General features: G+C 35.6%; 1 protein-coding gene across 3 annotated transcripts in view; it reads right to left on the reverse strand.

Annotated features, from left to right (window-relative positions):
• Ccdc146 (coiled-coil domain containing 146) overlaps positions 1 to 26272 on the reverse strand; it is a 143887-nt gene that overhangs the window by 112044 nt on the left and 5571 nt on the right. For 2 of the 3 annotated variants that reach the window (XM_047561034.1, XM_047561032.1), the window contains exon 2: positions 8332 to 8504. In XM_047561034.1, coding sequence (XP_047416990.1) covers positions 8332 to 8493 — 162 coding nt within the window. In that variant the 5' untranslated portion in view covers positions 8494 to 8504. Of the gene's footprint in view, positions 1 to 8331; positions 8505 to 26272 lie in introns of those variants that run through there. The other variant, XM_047561033.1, reaches the window with a different exon arrangement.

Below are 26272 nucleotides of genomic sequence, written 5' to 3' on the forward strand. Positions count from 1 at the left end.
GAATCCCTGAGGTATCTAACACAATCCAGCACACAGGAAGTACTCAAAACAAGTTGAAGGGATAGATTTGATTCCAGTAGCTTTAGTAATTACAAAATCTCCTAGCAAAGTGCCTGGCACTTGGTGGGTGCAGTATCTGTTAAGTGGATTAAGATTTAATGTCCATCATCTCCGTTCTTATCACATCTGACATGAAACTAAAACTTAGATACAAACACCACTATTTATTATACATTTTGTATAGTTTTATATATAACCTGGTTTAGCGAGAGAGCATATTATCAACAAACCCTTCTTCGTCTACTCATCCATAAAATCTCCTAGTTCACACTACTCTTACAGAATTCCCTATTTTATCCTGATTCACAAGTTACTGCCCTAGAGTTTCCTATGGTGTTTGCACTCCCTCTCTGGCCTCCCACATGTTTCTGCTCTGCCTTTTCTCTACCCCTTGGCTAAGTTAAGTCAAAGACTTAATGATTGGCACAAGAATTATTCACAGGAAATGAAAAGAAGGGAGGAGTCAACTGGCCTTTGGTGAGAAACAAAGAGCCAAAAAGCTTAGGGAAAACAATATAATGTTTTGATTTTGGCTGATGGCACTAAGACAAAAATGTTTTTATCACTTCCAAGTCCTAGAAATGTTCACCATCTGACACACTGACACTTGACAACAGAGGTCATTTATAAATCGATGCTGTTTTACATAGCACATACAGACAGAAGTAGGAAAACTGATTTCAGGAGAGTCATAACAATAATCCTGGATGTGTTTCAGCATCTAACATCAGGCCCATCAGAGCATATTTGGTACGATCTCTTTCAGAAACTATTTGCAGTTCTCTATTTAAGCTGAAATAAACCTAGACTATGACAGTAACCCCATGTTTTGGGGGGTACAGGGAATTGAACTCAGGAGCACTCAACCACTGAGCCACATCCCCAGCCCTATTTTATACCTTACTTAGAAACAGGGTCTCACTGAGTTGCTTAGGGCTTTGCTAAGTTGCTAAGGCTGGCTTTGAACTCGCGATCCTCCTGCCTTAGCCTCCTGCGCTACTGGGATTATAGGCATGTGCCACTGTGCCCAGCTATAGTAACCCCATTTTTATGTACATACCCATGATAAATAAAATTTTAAGTACAAAGCATATATAAGAATAGTAGGACACTATACAGGCAGTGAAAAAAGAAACCATTGCCACACAATGATATTTTCATGGATACAATGATGAGCAAAAGAAGTCAACCAGAAGCACAGCATATAATTCCATTTATACAATGTTTAAGGAAGAGGCAAAATAACATATGGCAATGTCACGACAGTGTTTATCTTTGATGAGATCAATGACTGAGAAGGGTCCCAAGGAGATATCTGGATTGCTGGAAATATAATGGGAACATGGTGGGAAAAAAAAAAAAATGAAAGAGATTTTTAAATCCCTAGCTGCCAAAGAACACAGAATTTGGAGAATAAAATTTAGCCCTGAACATAGTGGTAGTAAGCATATGTAAAAAATTCACTGAGCTGTACACTGGCTGGCATGCTATGCATGTTATATACCTTGTCAAAAAAATCAAATAGAAAATGGGATCAAATTACATTTTAAATGGGACAAGAAAAGTCTGTGAAGTTCCAGGCCTCATAGGCAGTGATGGCTGAGTTGGGGAGCAGGTGTCCAGCATTAGCTTACACAGTCCATCAACAGGAGTTGTGTGGCTTAGTGTGCAAGTATCACTCTGAACATTCACCCCAAAGAGTGAATGAACACAGTGTAGTTCCTGCCTTGTTGACTTTATTGCTTATTGTGATCATAATGTCACCAAGGAATGCAAAATTTTCTATGCAATATCTTATAAGATATTCAAAACATCTGTTAATGACTACCAAGTAACAGCTACAGCCTACAAGTGCAGCAAGTTGGAGGTTGGAGAAACCCCTGTGAGCTGGGTACCCAGGCAGTTTCCTGATGGATATGGAAATTGAGCCTGATTCTGAAAGGCTAGGACAGAGCAAGGGTTCCAAGTGTCTTTTAAGAGGCAGTGTGACCAGGCAGATTTGTGGGTAGCCATGATTTTATATCATGCCACAGTGCCAGGCTGACTGTGCAACTAGCATTAATAGCAATAAATGCTCAAGGTGGTTCTGGTTCTTTCAATGTGATGCTAAGCCTCTGAACATTTGAAGGTGGATTCCCAACAGCTTTCTTCCATTTGCCATCTGAACTCTTGTTCAGATGCACATATATGTGGTTTATTGTTAGAAGACTAAAGGAGGACTACTGTTTTAGGCGACTTTTTTTGTTGCTGTAACCAAAGGACTTGACGAAAACAATTTTAAGGAGAAAAAGTTTATGTTGGAGATCCCAGTTTTATGTTGGACCAGTCCACAGACAGCTGGCTCCATTCCTTGGGGCTTGAAGTGAGGCAAGATTCGAGGCAGAAGAGAGTGGTGGAGGGAAGCAGCTCACATAATGATCAGGAAGCAGAGAGAGCCTAAGCTCAGTTTACCAAATATACACTCCAAAGGCATTCCCCCAGTGACCCACCTCCTCCAGCTGCACCCTACCAACCTGCAGTTACCCTCAGATAATCCCTGCTAGGGGATTAATTCACTGATTTGGTTAAGGCTCTCATAACTCAATCAGTTCACCTCTAGACCTTCTTACACTGTCTCACATGTAAGCTTTTGGGGGACTTCTAATATCTAAACCGTAACAACGACTTTATATAAAGAAGATTGAAAACTTTTAGATCATCCACAAATCTTAAGAAAAATGTTAAAAGAATTAGAAAAACAAAGCTACAGGTGTCAAAGCTCAGTAATGTTTTGGTAGTTTTTTGTTTTTATTTTTGGGGTACTAGGGGATAGAAGCTAGGATCTCACGCATGCCAGGCAAGTCCTCTACAACTGAGCAACACTTGGAGTCCCTTAGTAGTGTTTATTATGCAAAATAGTTGTCCAATGCTGATAATTTGTTCTGTAAGATCCTCCAGGTTTGAGGAACAGTTCATATACAGCAAAATTGCTAACGTTGATGTTATGTGTAAGGGTACTGACACTTATTGAAATCTCTTGTGTATCCACTTTCTCAGACTTATCAGAACCAAGGTTAAATAACTATATTTGTGTGTGCATGTATATTGAAAGATTTTTGAAATACTTAATAAGTTGTTAGATTGAAGATAAATATACACAGATTGTACTAAATACTTTGGTTTTTAAAACCCACCTTTTTGTTTCAGTTTTGGCTTAAAAATGAAAATAATTTTTTACTGTTAGCATAATTTTCCTAGAAAAAAACTCAAGTTGTTGTAATTTTTTTTCTTGTTATGATTTCTGCCAAATTTGGTCTTGAGATCTCTCTGTGGAAAGTGGCCATAAGCCAAGACAGCCACTATTTGGATGAGACCTGATCTGGGAGCAAGATGCAGGGAGGAAGTTAGACATGGGAGTGTCAGTTATGTGAGACAATAATGAAGAGGTGTAAACCCAAATACATGAAACCGAAGAAATGTATTACTTACGTATCCCAGAGAGTTTAGGGGTTGTGGTAGAGGGTGCTGGGAAGAAGTCTGGAGCAGGATGGGAGCTCAACCAACGGATAGGAGCAAATGAGAGAGGACCTATCTGTGCCTTAATTAAGGTTGTGGGCCTTATCTCCTAGATATTCCTGCAGGGGTTGTGGATTGTCTGGTTTAAAGAAAACACATGCAAAGGTTGGGGGTGGGGTACTTGAAATGTTCTTGTATTGACCATTAAGCTTTATCATGGCTAGCAGCTATGGGTGTGTTGGGTTTGGGGCCAGTGAGAAGAGGGACAAGTGGGCTAATCTCAATCACATGGAGAGGGGATATTTTAATTAGGTCAAAAGGGACTGGGTTTCAAAAAACTTATGATAGACTTAAAAATGGATGATCTTCTGTATGTTGGTAAAACCTCTTTGGTAGTAATATTAAATCAATTTATGACACAACTTTAGCCTTAGTTTTAACAGAATTATTAAGGATAGATTTTATTGCAAATTTGGACATATGACGGGTTTTAGCAGAAATAGAGAACCATGATCAGGTATAAATGAATGGTTTTAAAGATACACATGTAAAGATACATATAGATATTGATATAAATTTGTGTAGAGGCAGATATTCATCCATCTGTTTCTAACTCTGTCCACTGAGAGGGCCTAGAATCAATGACAGACCAGTAGTAATGACCATACCCAGCACTGGGATCTTAGTTTTCAAATATTATTCTTCATTAAAAGAAATTACAGATTCTCTAAGAAATGGCTGATTTGAGGGCCAGAGGAAAGAAGACACAAAATGAGCCTGGAACATATTATTGTACCAAAAAGTAAGGAATTGCACAAAGACTCATGACAGCAGGCTAAAAGGACAAATGAGCCTACTTAAAGACATGTATACCGGCCAAATTAGGAGTAACTAAAGAATCAAAGTGAATAATGGCAGTAATGGATTATATAACCCACTAAATAAAGCAAAAATCCATAAATCTATGCATAATTCTATTCTTCCCAAGTGCCCACCACCCCATTGTGAATTAGCATCTGCACATCAGAGAAAACATTCAGCCTTTGGTTCTTTGGGTTTGGCTTTTTTTTCTTAGCATAATATTCTCCAACTCCATCCATTTACCAGCAAATGCCATATGGCATTCTTTAAAGCTGAGTAATATTCCATCATATACATATACCACATTTTCTTCATCCATTCTTCTGTTGAAGGGCATTTAGGTTGGTTCCATACTTTAGCTATTGTGAGTTGAGCTGCTCTAAACATTGGAGTGACTGTGTCACTGTAGTATGCTGATTTTAAGTCCTTTGGGTAAAAACCGAGGAGTGGGATAGCCGGATCAAATGGTTGGTTCCATTCCAAGTTTTCTGAGGAATCTCCATACTGTTTTCCATAATGGTTGCACCATTTTTCATTCACACCAGCAATGTATGAGTATACCTTTATACCCACATCCTTGCCAACACTTATTGTTGCATGTATTCTTAAAAATTGCCATTCTTACTGGAGTGAGATGAAATCTTAGTTTTGATTTGCATTTCTCTAATTACTAGAGATGTGGACATTTTTTCATATATTTGTTGATTAATTGTATATCTTCTGTGAAGTGTCTATTCAGTTTCTTAGTCCATTTATTGATTGGGTTATTTGTTGTTTTGGTGTTCAGTTTTTTGAGTTCTTTATATATCCTACAGATCAATGCTTTATCTGAAGTGCATGTGGTAAACATTTTCTCCCAATCTGTAGTCTCTCTCTTTACATTATTGATTGTAGGAAGAATTCCTTTGCTTTCCAATTTACATGTTTGAAGAATAGAATTACTATAGATTAGGTAGAGGGGAGTGAAGGGAGAGGAAGGAGTAGGGGGGTAGGAAGGACAGTAGAGTGAAACAGACATTATTACCTCATGTACATATGTGACTGTATGACTGATGTGATCTACAATATGTATAATCAGAAAAATGAGAAATTATACTTCATTTATGTATGATTTATCAAAATGCATAAATGCAGTCTACTGTCATGTATAACTAATTAGAACAAATAAAAAAATTTAAAAAAAGAAATTCTTCCTTAGAGTAGTCACCTAATACAATGGTAGAAGGAGCCAAAGGTATTGGTGAGCTCCTGTAGCCCAGAACTTGGGAGGCTGGGTTCAAGTGCAGGGTTTGAGACCATCCCAGTAACTACACTGAGACCCCATTTGGACAATGACAACAAAATGTTTGGGCTGGGAATGTGGCTCAGTGGTAGAGTGCTTGCTAACATGGGTTTGATTCCAAGCACTGGAAAAATAAATAAATTCACCATTTGGCAAGAATCATCAATAGACGTCAAACTAAAAGGTGAAAAGTTTTTGTGTAAGATACATCAGTAGTCTCAGATCTCTCCCCATAGAGGTTTATTAATTTCAAACATAAAAATAATGATAATAAATAGAGGAGAAACCTGGAAGTCATCACCTTAACCAAGAGATCAAGGTTTACAACAATAGTAGTAGGACAAATCCACATCCTGTTTCTGCTATCAAATACATAAGAACAACATAACATTGTGTCTGATGATCCTGCCCAAAATACATAACTTGAATCTGATAATGAGAACATCAGACAAATCTAAATCGAAAGAAATTCTATATAATAATTGGCCTCTACTGTTTAACAGTGTCAATGTTATGAACATTTTAAAAATTCTAAGGAGTTATTTCAGATTAAAGGAGACTAAAGAGGTGACTATTGAATGCATTGTATAATATGGGAGTTTCTTTTGATATAAAGAACCTATTGAGATCTGAATAAGGTCTGTAGGTTAGCTAATGGTATTGCAGCAACGTTAATTTCTTGATATAATTGCACTATGATTGTGTAAAAAAATGAACTTATTTTTAGAAAACACACTGGTGCATTTAGTTATAAAAGGGCATCTTGTCTTCAGAGGGTGGGGAAATTGACACAGAGAAAGTAGTAAGAAAAAGATGAAACAAATGCAATAAGATGTTAACCTCAGGGGATTTGGATGAAGGGTACATAGGAATTCTTTGTACTGTCTCACAATTTCTGTATGTCTGAAATTATGTTAGAATAAGAGAATGAAAACTATAGAAAAAGTAAACAACTTAGCAACGTAGATCACACACACACACACACACACACACACACACACACCACTATCATTTTTTTAAATTCCCTTTTTGTTACATTTTATTCCCATTTGGTTTTTGCTTCCTGATTTTGAATAAACTCTGTTACTCCTTGAAGAATTCTTTTTTTTTCTTTTTTCTCTTTTAGTTGACAATGGACCTTTATTTTATTTATTTATATGTGGTACTGAGAATCGAACCCACTGCCTCACATATGCTAGGCAAGTGCTCTGCCACTGAGCCACAACCCCAGCCCTACTTTAAGAATTCTTAAGTTTCTTTTTACTGGATCTGTAAATTGCTTGGATGTTGTTAAAGTTTGGATCTGGACTATTCCCAAAAGGTTCATGTATTAAAGGCCTGGTGTCCAGTGCAGCAGTATTCAGAGGGAGAACTTCTAGGAAGTAACTGGATCATCAGGGTGCTAACTCTATCAATGGATTAATTAATTTATGATTTCATAGCTGAATTGACTATTAGGATGTAGACCCAGTTGAAGGAAGTAGGTCATTGAGGGCATGACTTTGAAGGGTGTATTTTGTCCCTGGACCCTTTCTCTCTCTCTCTGCTCTCTGGTCACCACAAGGTGAGCAGCTCTATTCCATCATCCCTCCCCACCAAGATGCTCTGCCTCACCACAGGCCCAATAGCAAAGGAGCCAGCCAACCATGAACTGAAACCCATGAAACTGAGCCAAAGTAAATCTTTCCTCCTTTAAGTTGTGCATGTCAGGCATTTTGTCACAGTGACAGAAAGCTCACACAAAATGCTTAAAGTTAATAGGAATTCAAATGTCCTCTAAACTTTTCTTTTTAAATTCCAGCTCCCAAGCATGACAAAATAACAGTTTCCTATGTGTTCAGTTTTGTTTTTTTAACCCAACTCTCCTCATCTGGGTATTTCATTTTGCTTTTCAAAAATCAGACAATGAAAGTATGTAATCTATCATATCTCTGTTTTGCTTCTTTGCAAATAGGAAGCAGATTTCAGTGTTCTACTTCAGTAAATATATTTAATTAGGTTAATGAATTTATTATTTTATGACAAGGTCTTTTATCTTCATTTTGTAAAAGCAATTTTAATATATAAATATTAAATATTTTTTATTTCATGTATCAACCTATGAAATGTACTTAACCAACTACATGTACGAAAATACTTTTTGTGCTTTAAAAATATCAGATCCTATACTATTGCATTAATAAGAACAGTATGACAAGCTCTTAAGATGAAAAAGGAGGGCCCATTTTGTTTTAAAGAGTTTCAAACTGTACATATTATCTATAGGATATATGTAATAAAGAATTTTGTTGAGGTGCTGGGAGAATAGCTCTGTGTTGGAGTATTTGCCTTACGTGTGTTTAGACCCTAGGTTCAATCTCTGGGACACCAAAAAAAAAAAAAAAAAAAGAAAAGAAAAAAAAAGAATTTTGGCTTCATCTGAATTTTTAAGCAGATGATGATTCAGATTATATTACAGAAATAATAGGCAGGAGGGGGGAAGGAAAAAATAACAGAATGAATCAAACTCCATTACCCTATGTAAATGTATGATTACACAAATGGTATGCCTCTACTTCATGTACAGAGAAACAAGTTGTAACCCATTTCTTTACAATAAAAAAAAAAGAAATAATAGGCAAAGAGAAATATACCTTATTCAGACAAATGAAAGCTGGAGACTGAGACAAATCCACGAACCGCTCATCTTGAATATTAACTGTGGGCACTATGGCATAGGTGAGGTCTTTTTGATCCTTTTCATCTTTCTCTTCCTCTTCCTCTTCTTTTTCTGTGTCTGTGGTACTATCTCCCATTTTTCACAACTCTGAAATAAAATCATTTCGTATTCAGCTATTTATAAATTTCTTTACTAACTAAGTAAAATTAATGAGAAATAGTAAAAGCAAAACTCAACTGGAACAAGTTGTTTTTTAAACTACATTTTAATTATATGGAGTAATGGAATTAGCTGGTCTTCAATGAAACTGTAAATCAGAAAAGCTAGATATAATGTTATTACTATAGAAGGCTGCTCTGATTCTGGTTACAAAGATTCTTTTTCTTTTTTAATGTTTTTTTCTCCTACAGTGCTAGAGATTGAGCCCAGCGTCTTGAACATGCTAACACTCTACCACTGAGCTACACCCCCAACCTCAGATACTTCTATTATTATAATCAAATCCATAATTCTAATGTTTAAAAATTGGCTATTGTCACATTGATTGGAAAATAAAATATATAACTAGAACATAAATCCCACAAGGAAAGAAACTTAGTTTCTGAATTTACTGAACACTCAATTATTATTATTAAATAAATAAATAAATACAACCTTCACCCTTAAAACATAACACAAAATTAATTCCAATTATTTTGGAGAAATATAAACTAACAGCCAGGCTGAGATGTGGGCATGAGAAGGTTGAGGCTAGGCAGAAATAGGCTCATGAGGAGCCATGTCTGGGGAAGGAAGGAAGAGAGCAAATTCCATTCAGCAATATTTGTACTGGTGGAAGGGCTGGTGGGTGTCTGGTGTCAGGTAGCAGACTGTTCTCCATTAAATGCACAAACAAAAGGATTCCAGTAAGAATGCAAGTCCATACCAGCCTAGACATTCTTGAACAGGTTGGCAGGAACCTTTCCAGCTATCCCATTGGGTTAATCACCCTTTACTTTCTGATACCAGTATAATCTGTACCTGTACACACTTCGATGGCCACCCTTAAAATACTGTATTATAATTTACTATTTTTCATATTGTCTTTTTAAATGGATTGCTTACAACAGAAATTATGTTTATTTTTCCATGTAGCTTCAAAACCTAGCAAATAACACACATGAATGTGTGCAACAAACATTTGCTGATGGAACAAACAAGATTGGCTACCCTTCCAATGACCAATTTGCTTGATTTTTCAGAAATAAAATGCTAAACCAATGAAGTAATAATAAGTCATTCAACTTTACTAGAATGTTAGTTAGTCCAAACTAAAGTTGCAGAGGAGCAAAACTGAAGTTCTTGTGTGTTTGCTGTGCACAATTGCTATTGCCAGCTTTGAAAAATTTTCTTCCTCAAATAATATTGGCAGGCTACTACATAATTTGCAGGGCCCAGGGCAAAAAAGGAAATGAGGGGTTCCCTGATAAAAAGCAAGAGAAATGTAATCTGAAAATTACCAAAATGTAAAATATTCCTCTTAAAAATATTACTCATGAAATGTAATAGGGGTGCTGTGAGACACAACAACCCAAACTTACAAATCAGCAGAAAACACTTGGTGTCATGATTTTTTATAACAAAATGAATAATAATGATGTGATGTCTTGATTAATCACAAGATTTTTCTGGCTCACTTTTCTGCAAATTAATTTATTAGTTCCTCCTAATTATACTTTTTGCAACTTCCTTTTTAGTTGATATATTTGAAAGTGATGTCAGTGGCCCTTGGGAAATACGAGATAACCAAAAATTTTTGACAATTTTTAAATTTGAAAAGACTTTTCCTTGCAGATGCATCTGTTCCTGGAATTGTTTAGAGAATTTCCAGGCTGTGACAGCATTTGGATAAATTTCTGATAAACATTTCAAAATTCATAACATTTAGAGCTGTTAAGTCCCATAGAACAATTTTTCTAAAGTACATGTTGTGATATATAGTACATCTATTTACATGTGTGAACTTTATTTAAAGTGTATTTAAAATTTATTCAATATTCATTAAAATGAATTCATTAAAATGAAACATTAAAATGTTTCCTGTGACATCCCATGTAATTTGTGGAGGTTATGCAAGAATCTATACATGGTTTTGGTTAGTAGCAAAATACTCACTATGCATTTTATTGTTGTATGTTCAATGACAAAAATAAAACAAAAAATGACCTTTGTTGTTAATTCTTAGTTTATACAAAGCTTCACATGAAAAATGTTCTTTATTGTCAAATGCAATGACATTTAAATATCATTTTTATTCTAAGCATGGATATTTGATTTGTAATGTTGTAGCAGTTTTCAAAACTGGTGATTTTTAAACTGTGAGGAATTCTTAATAACTCCCTTATATGCTTTATTGCAAACCCCATGTGTTTGCTTTTATTTTGTAATATTTATTTTAAAAAATGTCTGTCTGAGTGCCAGCAGTTCCTGTCCTTAACGTGCGAATGCCACATGGACAAGTTCTGGGGACCTGCCTCCCATGTTAGGTCCCAGAACTGTCCTCATACAAAGTGTCTTCTGTCTCCTGACCCTGATGGTTGTAGCTTCCCCTACTACTTCTGCTGTTACTGCTGCTTCTACTGTTGCTGTCATCATTGCCACTAATTTGGACCCAGCTGTTTCCAATTTTCTGCTATTATAAAAGAGTTGCGATATATAGTACATCTATTTACCTTAAAATACATTTTAAAGGTTCCTAGAATCTTTATAATTAAAATGGCATTAACTTTGAAAACCAAGGTTGAGGCAATCAAAGCACTGCACTTTTAAATATGGTACAGCTTACCTGGGCAACAAAATATGGTTACTACATTGAATTTGGACAAATTTCTGTTTACTGAAGTTTTCAGTTTCTTTTGTCATGAAACATTCTAACTATTTAGACCAGATAAAGCATTTTACATAGTGAAGCAACTAAAAGATACTTTAACAGGGTTCTGATTGACATCATCAGACAAACTTCAGCCCTTAGAATAAAATATTTGGGCATAAATTTAACCAAAGACATGAAAGAGCTCTAGACTGAAAACTATTTTTTTTAAAAAAAGTGATGAGAGAAATTAAATAGTCATAAATAAAAAGAAAGAACTCTCACATTCACAGATCACAAGAATTAATAGTTACACTAGCCAAGTGAGGTGGTACATACCCATAATCCCAGCAGCTTGGGAGACTGAGGCAGGAGGATCATGAGTTCAGAACCAGCCTTAGCAATTTAGCAAGGCCCTTGGTGACTCCCTGATTTTAAATAAAATATAAAAAATGACTGGGGATGTGGCTCAGTGATTGAGTGCCCCTGGATTCAATCCCTGGTACCAAAAAAAAAAAAAAAAAAAAAAAAAAAAGTATCCATACTATCTAAAGTAATCTAAAGATTCAGTGTAATCCCTGTCAAAATTCCAATGAACTTTTCCTAGAAATAGGAAAAAATCCTTAAATTCATGTGGAATCACAAAAGACCCTGACTAACCAAAGCAATCTTGCCCAAGAAGAAAAAAGCTGGAAGCATCATGCTTCCTGATTTTAAAATACAGTACAAAGCTATAGCAATCATAATAATATGGTACTGGCATTTAAAAAAATAGACCATAGCTACTATAATGCACTTAGGCATAAATTTAAACATTTAAAAATTAAAAACATTTAAAAAATAGACTAATGGAACAGAAAAAAGAGCTCATAGATGAACCCAGGCATATACAGGCAAATAATTTTCAAGAAATGCAACAAGATTTCAAAATGAGAGAGTCTCATCAATAAATTGTGTTGAGGAAACTGGATATCCACATGCCAGAGAGTAAAACTACACCTCTGCCATTCATAAAAATTAGCTCAAATGGATTAAATTTTTAAAAGAATTAGAAAAAAATCCAGAGAACAGCAGCAACAATAAAATGGATTAAAGACTTAAGAATTGAAACTATAGGGCTCCAAGAAGAGAATGTAGGGGAAGAGCTCCTGGATGTTGGTCTTGGCAATGAGTTTTTGGATAGGACACCAAAGCACAAGTAACAACAGAAAAATAAACAAGTGGGATTACATCAAACTAAAAAGTTTCTGCACAGCAAAGGAAATAACCAATAAAATGAAATGGCAACTTGTGAAATGAGAAAATATTTGCAAATCATATATCCAATAAAATGAGACATTAATATCCAAAATATACCAGAAATTTACAAAACTGAATAGCAAAACAGACAAAAACAAAAGCAAAATGTGATTGAAAAATAGGTAAAGGGCCTGAATAGATACTTTTTCAAGATGTAGATGCGGTCAACAGATACAAGAACCGGTGCTCAACATCACTAATCATCAGAGAAATGAAAACCACAATGAGAATCGCCTCACACCTGTTAGGATGGCTACTAAGTACAACACAAAAACAAAAGATAGTATTGAGGAGAATATGACTTGTACACTGTTGGTAGGAATGAAAATTGTAAAGAAACTATGGAAACCAGCTTGAAGGTGCCTCAAAAAATTAAAAATGAAACAGCTTTATGAAATAGCTTTATAATCCAGAAGTACTACTTCTGGGTATATATCCAAAAGAATTGAAATAAAGATTTTAAAGATTTATCAGCACTCCCATGTTCAATCCAGTGCTGTTCACAGTAGCCAAGATATAGCATCAACTCAGTGTCTTAACAGATGAGTGATAAAGAAAATGTGATATGTTTACACAATGGAATACTTTTCAGTCTCTAAAAACAAGGGCATTCTGCCATTTGTAATATCATGCATAAACCAGAGGGTATTGTGCTAAGTCAAATACAGTATTGTATCATCTCATATGTGGAATCTAAAATAGTTAAACTCTGAAACAGAGTAGGATGGTGGTTGCCAGTACTTGTGATGGGGAGAAATTGGGAGGTGGTGGTTGAAGGGAAGGAAATTATTGTTATGCAAGATAAATACATCCTGGAAATCAACTATTTATTATAGTGTCCATGGTTAACAATACTCCACAGTATACTTACAACAATAATAAAAGGGCCAGGAGGAACCTTGGAAGATAATATGTCATTAGTAATAATGATGGTTTCATGGGTATATTCTTATCCACAAACTCATTGACATGTGCATATGAACCATGTCCAGCTTTATGTGTGTGTGTGTGGTACTAAGGACTGATCCCAGGGTGCTCTACCACTTTTATTTATTTATTTATTTATTTATTTATTTATTTATTTATTTATAGACTGGGTCTTACTAAGTCCCAGGCTGGCCTCAAATTTACAATCTTCCTGCCTCAGCCTCATGCCTGGGATTACAGGCATGTGTGACTATACCTAGCTAGGTACAGTTTTTTTTTTTTAAATTAGAGTTTTATAGTTGTACATAGTAGTTGGGCTTATGTACAACTTTTTTATATGCCAACCATACCTCAGTAGAGTGGTTTAAGGAAAAATTAAGAGTGAGTGGGAAAAAAGAAAACATAATAGGGACAAATATAAAAGTCTCTGTTAAAACTTAAGCTAATTAAATAATAGGAAGGAAAAGACTTGAGTGGATAACAAAGTTTAGTTTGTTTTCTGTTTGTGAAACAAAATATCCAAGGATTAGTTAATATAGGATTATAAAATCCATTGTATTGATATTACCATGCTGCAGGCAATATGATTGACAGCTATAAATAAACAAATGAAAAAAAAAACATTCTCAGGCTACAGTGATATAAACTAGAGAATGTTTATAAAATGCCTTGAATTCTTGGTGTGGGAAGAACTACATAGCTGTCAGGTGTAATAATTCTAGAGACTTAAATGTCCAGAATACATAAAACAATGAAGACCAAGAATCTACAACTATGTAAACAACTTATAATCTAAAGAGGAATCAAGGCAGGGAAATAACTAAGCCTGTCATACAAGGTAAGGTAAAATAATTCCCCCCAAAAGCAATGTCCTTAGGTAGGTAGAAAAAAAAATGTCATTTGCAGCCTGGAATTTAGACTTTCATCTACAGGTCTTGGGAACCATTGCAGTTTTTGCAGAGAGGAGTTAACCTGTGTTGTAAAGATACCGGTGACACCAGGAGGAATGGGTTGGAAAGAGTGTGAATCTGAAGGCAAGGAGGCAGTGTAGAGGCTGGGAGCCAGCCACTGTGCCGTAAGAGAAAGATCCTGTGATTAGCAAAACTAGACAAGGGTCCTAGCCTCAGGGAGCTTGGAGACTGGTAGAAATTAATCAAGAATCACAGACATAAATTTTAAAAGTTTATAACTGAAATAGGTGCCATGAAGGCTTGGACTGGAGAAGCTGGTGGTCATGCAGGGTACACTTGCAGGGGCGCTACTGCTGGAAGACTCCAGGATGAGCCCCTAGCTGTGACTATGCTGCAGGCCTCTGAAGAGAGGACATGGTCTGATGCGGCCTTCCAGAAAGCAGAGGACGTGAACCAAGCTTTGACACATATGCTTTTGACCCACACAGAAGCAAAAGACCAGTGAAGGAGAAAGGAAGCTACATATCGAGGTTTCGTTCCATCTAGCTCTATTCTTCATACTACATCCAGGGGTTAAGAAAAAAGCCAAAGCAGGAAGCTTCACACAGAATAATTAAGCAATACATGTTGCGGGCAATGGCTTGTTTTGTAAGACACACCACCATTTCCTCTTTTTGAAAACTAAACAGGGGTGATCATCATTTTGTTTGGATTTTGAACTCTTAAGATTTTTCTTGACGGTTTCAAGGAGTATGTGCAAAAAAGCAAATAACACATGTTCCAGAGAACAGGGCAGGATACACAGTGTGAATTTTGTATGGTGCGATGGCAATGCTCCAAGAAAGATGTTGTAAGAAACCACACTGTCTTTCAATATCACTTGTCACTGGACAAGCACACATTTTGTTCATTTTAGAAGCAGCACGGTATAATTTAAAAGTAAAATATGTTCTATTTCTCGCCTATGTCTATGTGCAACCTGATCATTCGTCAATGTAATTTAGCTTTTCTAACAGCCCTGGAAACAGGATTGCGTGCTTCTTTCCCCAGGAGCCCACTGCTGTAGAAGGTTAGCTGCAGGATTGTTTCCACAGTAATTCAGAGCCAAACCTCTTGGAGGAAGGGAGAACTCTAGGACACTTCCATTTATTTACTTTTTGTTTCAGTTTCCTAATATATTTTTAAAGACATCGAAATGTTGGAACAGCGTCACAAAAATTGTTTAACAAATGCCTCTTAATCCTGTCAGTGTGCTCTTATGTATATTTCTTACGTATATTTCATTAAAAGTCTCCATCGAAGGCCCATTCTAAGAGCACACTGGTCCATAACATGACAGGCTCAGAGTACTGGGCAGCTAATCTGACGTGAGGCATGCCTCAGATCCACTTAACAGACAATAATAATATCGGATATTACAAATTTGGCAGTCCTAAATGCAACAGATAAATTTATTGCATTTATTAATGTTCAGATACTTTATTCTAAGACTCATTCTTACTATAGGAAGATAATATTAGACTTGAAACATTTTTGAAGATATAGATACATGTGTTAAAGAAATAGATGATAAAAGTTTTTCTTGAAGATACAACAAACAAGAACACTACTTCTTTCTGTTCAAAAAAAGAAAAAGGAAAAAGAAAGAAACTATCCTATCAAAAAATAATTCTGTAAAAAGAAAAACCATTGAAGCACAGGAAAAAAAAATGCAGTGGGTATGTACAATAGAATTTGCCTCATTGAAATGTTCAAGAAACAATGTGGGTAAACCACCTTTAAACACACACACACACACACACACACACACACACACATACACACAGGTATGAAAGCAAAACTCTGAGAAGCTCCAAGTGCACATGTAGCCATTAAATGTTCACATATATTAGACAGTTAAATCCTAGATGATATGTATGTGTAACCAATGAGGAATCTGTTACTTGTCCACAACTATGGAGAGTCCACAGCTCTGTAACAGGATAAGTCCCCTCCCTAGGATGGAAGCATGTTGAGTGTACTAGGTCCTGGTTCTTCTCTGCACTATCCTCTTGCCTCTCTGTGCCCACTCCCACCATGTCCCAAGCACAGATCCAAGAAAAGTTCATTTTCTTTTCAAAGGTTATGTATTCTTCCATTTTTTCTTTGAAACCTACATGACCAAAATGAGCTCTATATTAGTCATTTCTGAGTAGATATAACATATCTACGACAGGAAGCGCCATACAAGTGGCAGAACTGTCATAGAAACAAGATTTTATCACTAACACATATTCCTGGTGACCCTTGTCAGTATGAAGGCATTCATGCCCAGTGGTCATCTGCTGTTCACCTATTAACAGCATTTATATAGTTCTTAGAATTTAAACAAAGCTTTCCCTCATCTTATTTCACTGTAATCCTACCAACAACCATAGACCACAAGAATTATCTATATTTTTTTTCTTTCTTTTTTTTTTTATTATTGTAAACAAATGGGATACATGTTGTTTCTCTGTCTGTACATGGCGTAAAGGTATACCATTTGTGTAATCATAAATTTACATAGGGTAATGTTTGATTCATTCTGCCATTTTTTCCCTTCCCCCCACCCCTCCCAACCCTCCCCTCCCTCTATACAGTCCTTCCTTCCTCCAAAATTATCTCTATTTTGTACATGAGGAAACTGAAATTCAGAAAGGATGAAGGTTGTACCCAAGATCACACAACAATAGATGGAAGTATTTATTCAAACCATGTCTCCTAGCTCAAATTCCTTGCCCTTTTACATCTATCACCTTTAAGACTCTATCTGTGGTCTTAGCTAAAGAGCAAGGGTACAGGTAGTCTGGTGGAATCCAACATCTGTCACTTGACCAGTACAGGGTTGGGACTCCTTTAGGAAAGAGCAGGCCAAGATAGTGTAAATCAATCAAAGATAAACTAATTCTGGTAGAGCAGTGATGATTAGGCGGTCTACGAGGTGGGAAGAGTGAGTTGAGCAAAACAATGGGCTACAGAGTTTGTTGCTATAGTTACAAACAAAAGGAAAGGCTTCGCATATACACAGCATGGCAAGAAACACCAGTTTTATATGTGCAGTAATTTGCAGTCCTTCTGCAAGTCTCGTCAGGCTTTAGAAATTCAGAGTGCCTAAAAGGCCCTATCAGTTCCCTTTAGAGTTTCCACATAATTTAGTAGTGAGCAGAGGCTGAGAGTTCCAAATCCTGTAGGAGGTTTGGAATGCCCAAGTAGGTCTAGCTCTGACACTCTTCCAGGTCTGTAAAACAGAGATTCCACATGTTTGAGTGCAATGAAAATCATCACACTGTAGCCACTCCTCAAGCTTGCTATGAAGATACACATTGGAAAAACTCCACCAACCTCTTTGCTTGAATTTTTAAAAATGATACCAAAAAGTACGCTTACAATGTTACAATAGTAGTCTATATATCTTTTTTTAAAACAAGAAAGAAAAACAGATTTAATTATTTACATATGCATAGGAGTGGACTAAAAAATATGACTCCTGGTGATAGCTAGGATTTACGTCTTACACACTATTTTAACAGGGCCTGGGGTTAAAAGGGCACTTCTGGGAAAACAAATCTCTTTTAGGAAAAATCAGTGGACCTTTAGGAGAATAAATGGGAGATCTCATAGATTTTTTTTTTTCTTTTTAAATTGGAACTTTATAGTTATACATTAGGATTCATTTTGACATAATTATAAAAGCATGGAATATAATTTGCTCTAATTCAATTCTTAGTACTTCCCTTTTCCCTTCCCTCCTCCCTCCCCCTGTTCATTTTCCTCTATAGTCTACTGATTTCTGTTATTATAATTTTTTTTGATGGTTGTTTTTAGTTAGGGTCTTGTGGATATACATGATGGTGTGATTCACCATAGTATATTTATACAGGTGCATAGGAAAATTAGGTCAGATCCATTCCACTGTTCTTCCGTTATCCCATCTCTCCTCCTTCCTCCACCTCAATCCCTTTTGTCTACTCCACTGATCTTTCTTCTATTTAGATGGAATTATCTAATTAAGAAATTACCTTGAAAACCTGCTCCTTCAGTTCCCTTTTCTCTTCCTCATTCCCTGGTTGTAGGAATGTTATATCTAGATGGGTCTGTTTCCTGAGCAGAGCACTTAATGAAATATGAATGATCGCTGCTTCCCAGCCACAGCAGCCAGGTTCTTCTCCGGATCCCTGCCTTCTTCCACCTCCTCCGCCTGTATTTTGTCTAAGACTGGAATTAGTGGCTTTAAGTCAGTCTACCAGAATGGCAGCATGGGATAATAGAAATGACTATTTTGGTCATTGCAGGGACTGAATCCAGGAGTGTTTATCCATTGAGCCACGTCCCCAGCCCTTTTTATTTTTTATTTTGAGACAGGGTCTCACTAAGTTGCTTAGGGCCTTGCTAAATTGCTGAGGCTTGCTCTGAACTTGTGATCCTCCTGCCTCAGCCTCCCAAGTTGCTGGGAGTACAGTGGTACATGCACCTGGCCTGAAATGACTATTTTGAAGTTCAGTGATTTAGGCTTCATTCTCATTTCTCCTCTTCCTGTGTGGCCTTGGGCAAGACATTCATCCTCTGAGCGGCTATTTCCTAAACAATAAGATGATTTAAAAGTTGTGAAGATTAAATGGGACAATGAGCATGATGTCCCAGTGCAGAGCCTAGCTTATGGTCCTCAACAAATGTTAGCTTCCTCCCACCACTGCCTCCTTACTTTGCTTTTATATATAATATTCTTTATATTATTTTGACAGGGAACAAATAAATATAAGTCAGTCTGGAGCTGGACCAAACATTTTACATATTAGTGATAATATGTAAGCTGGAAATGATGATTGGTTCTCTCTGTTAGGTAGGAATTTGGGCAACTATAGGAGGGAGAGTGGAGTAACTGAGACAAAGGGCAGCGCGCCACAAGGTCACCAAACGGGCAGGAAAACTTCACTGACCCTTACATCCACCTGTCACTCAGCAGGACCCCTGCCCATTCCGGCCTATAAAGATCCTGGACAGCCAGGGCCATGTGGGATTTTCTCCGGCTCCCTACCCTGACCTGTATCCCAGGGGGCTGGGAATTTTGCCCAAGAGCCAAATTCCAATAAAGCTTGCTTTGGCCGCTTTCTGTCTGATTTCATTTGACTGCTAACTGTGCCTCTGAGCTTACACTCTCCAGTACAAATTTGTCCCAGAGCTCTCCATTAGGTACTTGGAAGTCCTGATCTTCAAATCCCACAGTAAGATATTTAAATGTAGGATAAGAAAGACTGTAGAGGGCATTGAGTTTTTGAGAAGGAGAAAGGGAGTAACACCTTCTTTTTAAGTCCTTAAAAGAATACATGTCAACTTTGAGTCAGGGGAAGAGCCACCTTAGACAATAAGTGATGCTTTCTCTTCCTTTCCCATATGTACAAATTTTACGGCCTCCTATTTTGGTTGCATAAGTATTTCCTGGTCTCAGTTTTTCACTGGTCCTAGACAGATCTCCATTTTATTCTTCCTCTCTCCTGATAGCATCCCTTACTCAATTCCTTCCTCTAAAGACAAAAGTTCATTAATTAGAGGATTAGAAGAGTACTTACCAAGATGGTTTTTCTACTTCTACATTAGAAGAGGAAATTAAAAATAAAAATCTCTGAACTGGGAAATGGGAGAGGTAGTGAGAAAGGGCCTCTGAGGAAATTACCCTGTTTATCCAGGGTAAGTCTTGGGAAAGGAAAGGTGGAACTTAGACATTCAAGAATAGCAAGGGGATGAAGTGCCTCCTTTCCCAGGTTGCTCTCAGGGACAATAGTTAGGTTCCAGAACCATTGCCACTCTTACCTTTCATATAACAAAGTAAAGAGGGCTATTTAGGCAGAGAGGGCCCAAGCGAGGTCACAAAGTGGTGTTGAAAAGATATTGAGGTTGGGAGCACTATAACCCAAGAGCCCTTAAAGTTATGATTTAAGTACACTGCTTTGGAAAGCTTTGAGAACCAGATAGGGGTACAGATTTCTCAGAGGAGGCCATCATGGAGACACTTCTCTGAGTTCCAGATGGATTAACAACCTCAGAAGGGGTCAGTGTGGTCAGATACCAACCACTGATCAGACAACCAACCTGAAATCATATGCTATCTAATGATCCCAAATTTAGGTCTCATGAGAGGAATAGGAAATCAGGAATTGAATTTAAAAGTCACAATTTAAAGTGTATAATTGGATGAGATTTTTATAAATGTTGCCATCACTATCACAAACATTTCCATTGTTCTAAAAAGTTTGTGTCTCTTTACAATCAATCCCTCATCCCACTCCCTCCTACTCCTGTCCCTCCTCTCCATCTCAGGAACTAGAGAACCACCAATAGTTCTGCATTTTCTAAAAGTTCAAATAAATAGAATATGTGATGGAGTGAATGTTTGTACCTAACCAAAATTCATATGTTAATATATAATTTTAATGTGATGTAAAAGGTAAGGGGCCTCTTAGGGGTATAGGTCATATGGGTGGGGCCTTCACGAATGGGACTGGTGGCCTTAAAGAAGGGGCCAGAGAGCTATCTAGCTTTCTTTTGCCATGTGAGGATACAATGAGAAGTTGGCAGTCTGCAATCTGGAAGAGGGTCCTCACCTGAACTTGACTGTGCTGGCATCCTTATCTTGGACTTCCAGCTTCCAGAACTGTGAGAAATAAATTTCTGTTGTTTATAAGTCATGGTCCTTTGTTATAGCACCCCAAACTAAAACAGAATCATAATGACTGACTTCTATCACCTAGTGTACCTAGGTTTTTGAGATTTACCTACATTATTGTGATTACCAATATTTAATTCTTTCTATTGCTGAGTTCAATTCCATTGTACACATATGCCACAATTTATTTTCCATTTGATAGTTGATTTGTTTGTTTCTAGTTTGGGGCTATTATAAATCAAGTTGTTAAGAACATTAAAATACAAGTCTTCATGTGACTATATATTTTCATTTCTCTTGGGTACTACAAAGGAGTAAATTGTTGAATTACATGGTAAATGTATATTTAATTTTATTGATTTCTAAAATGATTGTACCTTTTTATAATCCCACCAGCAATGTACAATGGTTTCTACTACTTTAAATCCTTGCCAACACATAGTGGTGTATTTTTAACTGTAGATATTCTAGTGTATGTAAATAGTATTTTAAGATTTTAACATGCATTTACAATTATTATATTGAGCATCTTTTCATATGTTTAGTTGCCATGTATATATCTTCTTCAGTGAGGTGTCTTTTAAGATATTTGATCATTTAAAAAATCTTTTGTTATTGAATTTTAAAAATTATTTGTATCTTTTGGGTAATATTCCTTTGTCTCACAAATATTTTCTCTGTCTGTGGACTTAATTCTAATTCTCTTGACATTGCCTTTTACAGACATTTTTAATTTTAACAAGTTCCAGATTATCAATTATTTCTTTTATGATCATACCTTCAGAGTTGTAGCTAAAGCATCCTCATCAAACTCAAAGTCATCTAAGTTTTATCCTACAGTTTCTAGAAGTTTTCTAAAGTTTTGAATTTTATTTTAGGCACGATCCATTGTGAGTTAACTTTTGCAAAGAATGTTAAGATCTGTGTCTAGATTCAATTTTTCCTTTCTTGTGGATTTTCAGCAGTATTCCATTCTGATTCCCAGCATACATTTGTTCAAAAGACTGTTGTCTTTGCTCCTTCTTCAAAGATCAGTTGACTATATTTATTTGGGTCTATGTCTGAACGCTCTATTCTGTTCTATTGATCTACTTCTCTGTTGTTTTGCTAATAGCACAATCTCAATTACTGGTTTCAAGGCAGATATTAATGTTTGGGTAGTATCTGTCGTCCAACTTTGCACTTTTCCTTTAATGTTGTGTTGGGTACTCTGGGTCTTTGTTTCTCCATATTAAACTTCAGAGTGAATTTATTTAAACCCACAAAGTAAGCTGCTGAGATTTTGATTGGCATTACTTTAAATCTATAGATAAATTTGGGAAGAAATTACATCTTGACAAATACTGAATCTTCCTATTCATGGACTATCTCTCCATTCATTTAGTTTTTCTTTGCTTTTGTAATCAGAATTTTGTGTTTTCTCATATTGATCTTGTACACATTTTGTTTTTTCTATACATAAGCATTTCATCTTGAGGGGTTCTAACACAAATGGTATTTTTTTAAATTTCAAATTCCACTTGTTTGTTGCAAAATGATTAACTTTTTGTATATTAATCTTGTTTCCTGAAAATCAGTCATTATTGGTCATTAGCTCCAGGTTTTTTACTGATTCTTTTCATATTTTCTACATAGGCAATCCATATCATATGCAACATAATTTTATTTCTTCCTTCTTAAATCTCTATGCCTTTTATTTCCTTTCTTGTTTTATTGTATCATCTAGGACTTCCAGAACAATTCTGAAAAGGAGTAGTGAGAAGGGACATTTTCAGCTTGTTCTTGATTTTAGTTGGAAAGTTTCTAATTTTTCACCTTGAAGCATGATGTTAGCTGTAGGCTTTCTTGTGGATATTCTATCAAGTTTAGGAAGTTCCCATTTACTGAGGTTTTTTAAAAAATTTTAAATCATGAATCAATGTAGAATTTTCTCAAATGATTATTTTTTCTATGATGTAATCATATGAATTTTCTGGTTTTTAGCTTATGGATGTAATGAATTACATTAATTGATTATTCAATGTAAAACTGACATTGCATACATAGAATAAATCCTATTTGGTCTCTTTTTATACACTATTTGGTATTCTTTTTATACACTTTTGGATTGAATTTGTTCAAATATTTTTGAGGATTCTTGCACCTACATTCATAAGAGGTATTGGTCTGTATGTTTCTTTTCTTAATGTCTTTGCTTGGTTTGGATATTAGGGTAATGCTAGCCTAAGAATGGTTAGGAAGTATTCCCTTTGATTCTATCTTCTGAAAAAGATTGTAGAGAATTGCAACAATTTTATACTTAAATATTTGATAGAACTTACCACTGAATTCATCTGGCCCTTGTGATTTATTTTTGCCGAGGTTGTTAATTATTATTCAATTTCCTTACTAAACATAGGCCTATTTGGATTGTCTATCTTCTTATGTGAGTTTTGGCAGATTTCTCTTTCAAATACTGATCCATTTCATCCTAATTACTAGATTTGTGTTTACAAAGTTGTTCATAGTACTCCTTTATTATCTTTCTAATGTCCATGGGATCTGTTGTTATGTCAAGTCTTTCATTTCTGATTCCAGTAATTCTGTCCTTGTCTTTTTTCTTGGTTTGCCCTATTAGAGGCTTACCTTCCTTATTAACCTTTTCCAGTAACTAGCTTTTCATGTTATTAATTTTTCTCAGTTGATTTCCTATTTTTAGTTTCATTGATTTCCACCCTACTTCTTAGTTCTTTTCTTCAGCTTACTTTGTATTTAACTTCCTCTTCTTCTTCCAGTTTCCTAAGGTAGAAACTTAATTTGGGAGCTCTCTTCTTTTCTGATACATGCATTCAAGGCTACAAATTTCCTTCTGAACACTGCTTTTACTGATTCCATAAATTTTGATAAGTTGTGTTTACATTTTCATTGAGTTCAAATTATTTTTTAGCAGTTGAGCATTCTTTGGTCCATGTGTTATTTAGAAATGTGTTAACCTCCAGGTATTTGGGGATTTTTCAGTTTTCTTTCTGTTATTGGTTTCTAGTTTAATTCCATTCTGGTCTGAGAGCAGATGTAAGATTTCTATTCATTTCAATTTGTTAAAGTGTGTTTAATGGCCCAGAAAGTGGATATCTTGGTGAATATTCCATGAGAGTTTGAGAAGAATGTACATATGATAGTTATTGGAAGAAATAGTCCAGAGATGTCCACTATATCCTGCTGACTGATGTTGAGTTCAATTATGTCATTATGAATGCCCTGCCTGCTGTATCTGTCCAGTTCTGATAGAGGGGCATTGAAGTCTCCAACTGTAATAACAGATTCCAATATTTCTCTTTGCAGAGTTCTATTAGTTTTTGCTTCACCTAGTTTGATTCTGTGTTGTTAGGTGCCTATATGTTAATGATTAAGTCTTCTTGGAGAATTGACCCCTTTATTATTATGTCATTTCCTTCATCTCAGATAACTTTCCTTGCTTTGAAATCTGCTGTTTTGAAATTGATATAGCTACTCTCTCTCTCTTTCTTTCTTTCTTTCTTTCTTTATTGGTGTTAGTACAATATACTTTTTTCCATCCATTTACTTTTTTGGGGGTACCAGGAATGGAACTCAGGGGCACTTGACCACTGAGTCACATCCCCAGCCCTATTTTATATTTTATTTAGAAACAGGGTCTCTCTGAATTGCTTAGTGCCTCGCTTTTGCTGAAACTGGCTTTGAACCCATGATCCTCCTGCCTCAGCCTCCCGAGTCACTGGGTCCATCCATTTACTTTTAATTTATATGTGTCTTTAGATTTAAAATGAGTTTCTATTAGGAAGCCTACAGTTGTGTCTTGTTTTTTTTCATTAACTCTGAAAATATCTTAATTGGTACATTTTGACCATTGCTGTTCAAAATTATTGATATAGTTAGATTAATATCCATAATATTTGTCATTTTTCTATTAATTGCCTTTATCCTTTGTTCTTATTTTTGTCTTCAACTCTTTTTCAGTCTTCAGTGGTTTTACCTGAGCATTTTATGTCCATTTTTTTCTCCTTTCTTGGTATATCAGTTACATTTTTTTAAACTTCCTTTTAGTAGTTAATCTAGATTTTGCAATATATATTTCTAACTAATCCATATTTCTTTTCAAATAATACCATATTGCTTCACCATATAAAAATAAAATAATCATAATTTCTCTCATGCATTGTATCACTGTTATTCATTTCAATTATATGTGAACATACATTAGCATATATTTATATGTACAAAATCATACATAATTGTTGATTTTTCAGTCTATTCAGATTTTCACTTGGTAGAATGGAGGAGAGACTTCCAAGTTCCTTACATGTGGAACCTGAAACCAAAAGTTCTTTTATTTCCTTACATTGCCTAATTTCATTGTATAGAAATGCTGATTAGAAATGGTGATAGTTTTTGCAGATCTTAAGAACAAAGCATTCAGTCTTTCATGGTTATGTATGGTATTAACCATTAAGAGTAGATTTTTTTTAATAGATAAAAAAGTGAAGGAAGTTCCCATCTCCTCCAAGTTTGTGAGAGTTTTGATTAGAAATTGTTAATATATTTTACCGAATGCTTTTTAAAATTTCATTGAGGTGATCATATTTTTCCTTTTATTTAAATGTGTGAATGATAATTTACTTTTTTTTAAAATCATGAAACAAGTCCAGGGATAAACTGCACTTGGTCATTATGCATTACCATTTTCACATATTGATGAATTTAATTTGCTTATAAGGTGGTAAGGATTTTACATCTATGTTCATGAAAAATACTATTATGTAGTGTTCTTTTCTGACAATATCTTTTTTTTTTAATGAAGATAATGCTGGACTTGTAAAATGAATTCTCAAGAGTTGTCTTCTAATTTGGGGGAGACTGTATGAGGAATTGGTGCTATTTTTATCTTAATGTTTAGTAGAATCTACCTGTGAAGTCATCTGCTTCTCAGCTGGTTTGTTTTTAATGGGTGATTTTTAAAAATTCATTTTTCATTTACAGAGTAAATATCACTTTTTTGTTTAGTTCTTTACCTTCTATCAAATGGTTGTACTCATATAACACTCAAGATACAAAATAGTTCCTTCCATTCCTCAAAAAATATATGTATTCTATTGTCCTACCCCTTTATAGTCAAATTCTACCTTCGCAAATAACCTATGGTAACAACTGATCATCTGTGTTTCATCCTTTTTGTTTTGCCTTTTCTAGAATATCATATAAGTGGGAAGACAAGATAAAGAAACTATAATAT

This window comes from Sciurus carolinensis, chromosome 8 (genome assembly GCF_902686445.1).
Source record: "Sciurus carolinensis chromosome 8, mSciCar1.2, whole genome shotgun sequence".
NCBI classification, from domain to species: domain Eukaryota; kingdom Metazoa; phylum Chordata; class Mammalia; order Rodentia; family Sciuridae; genus Sciurus; species Sciurus carolinensis.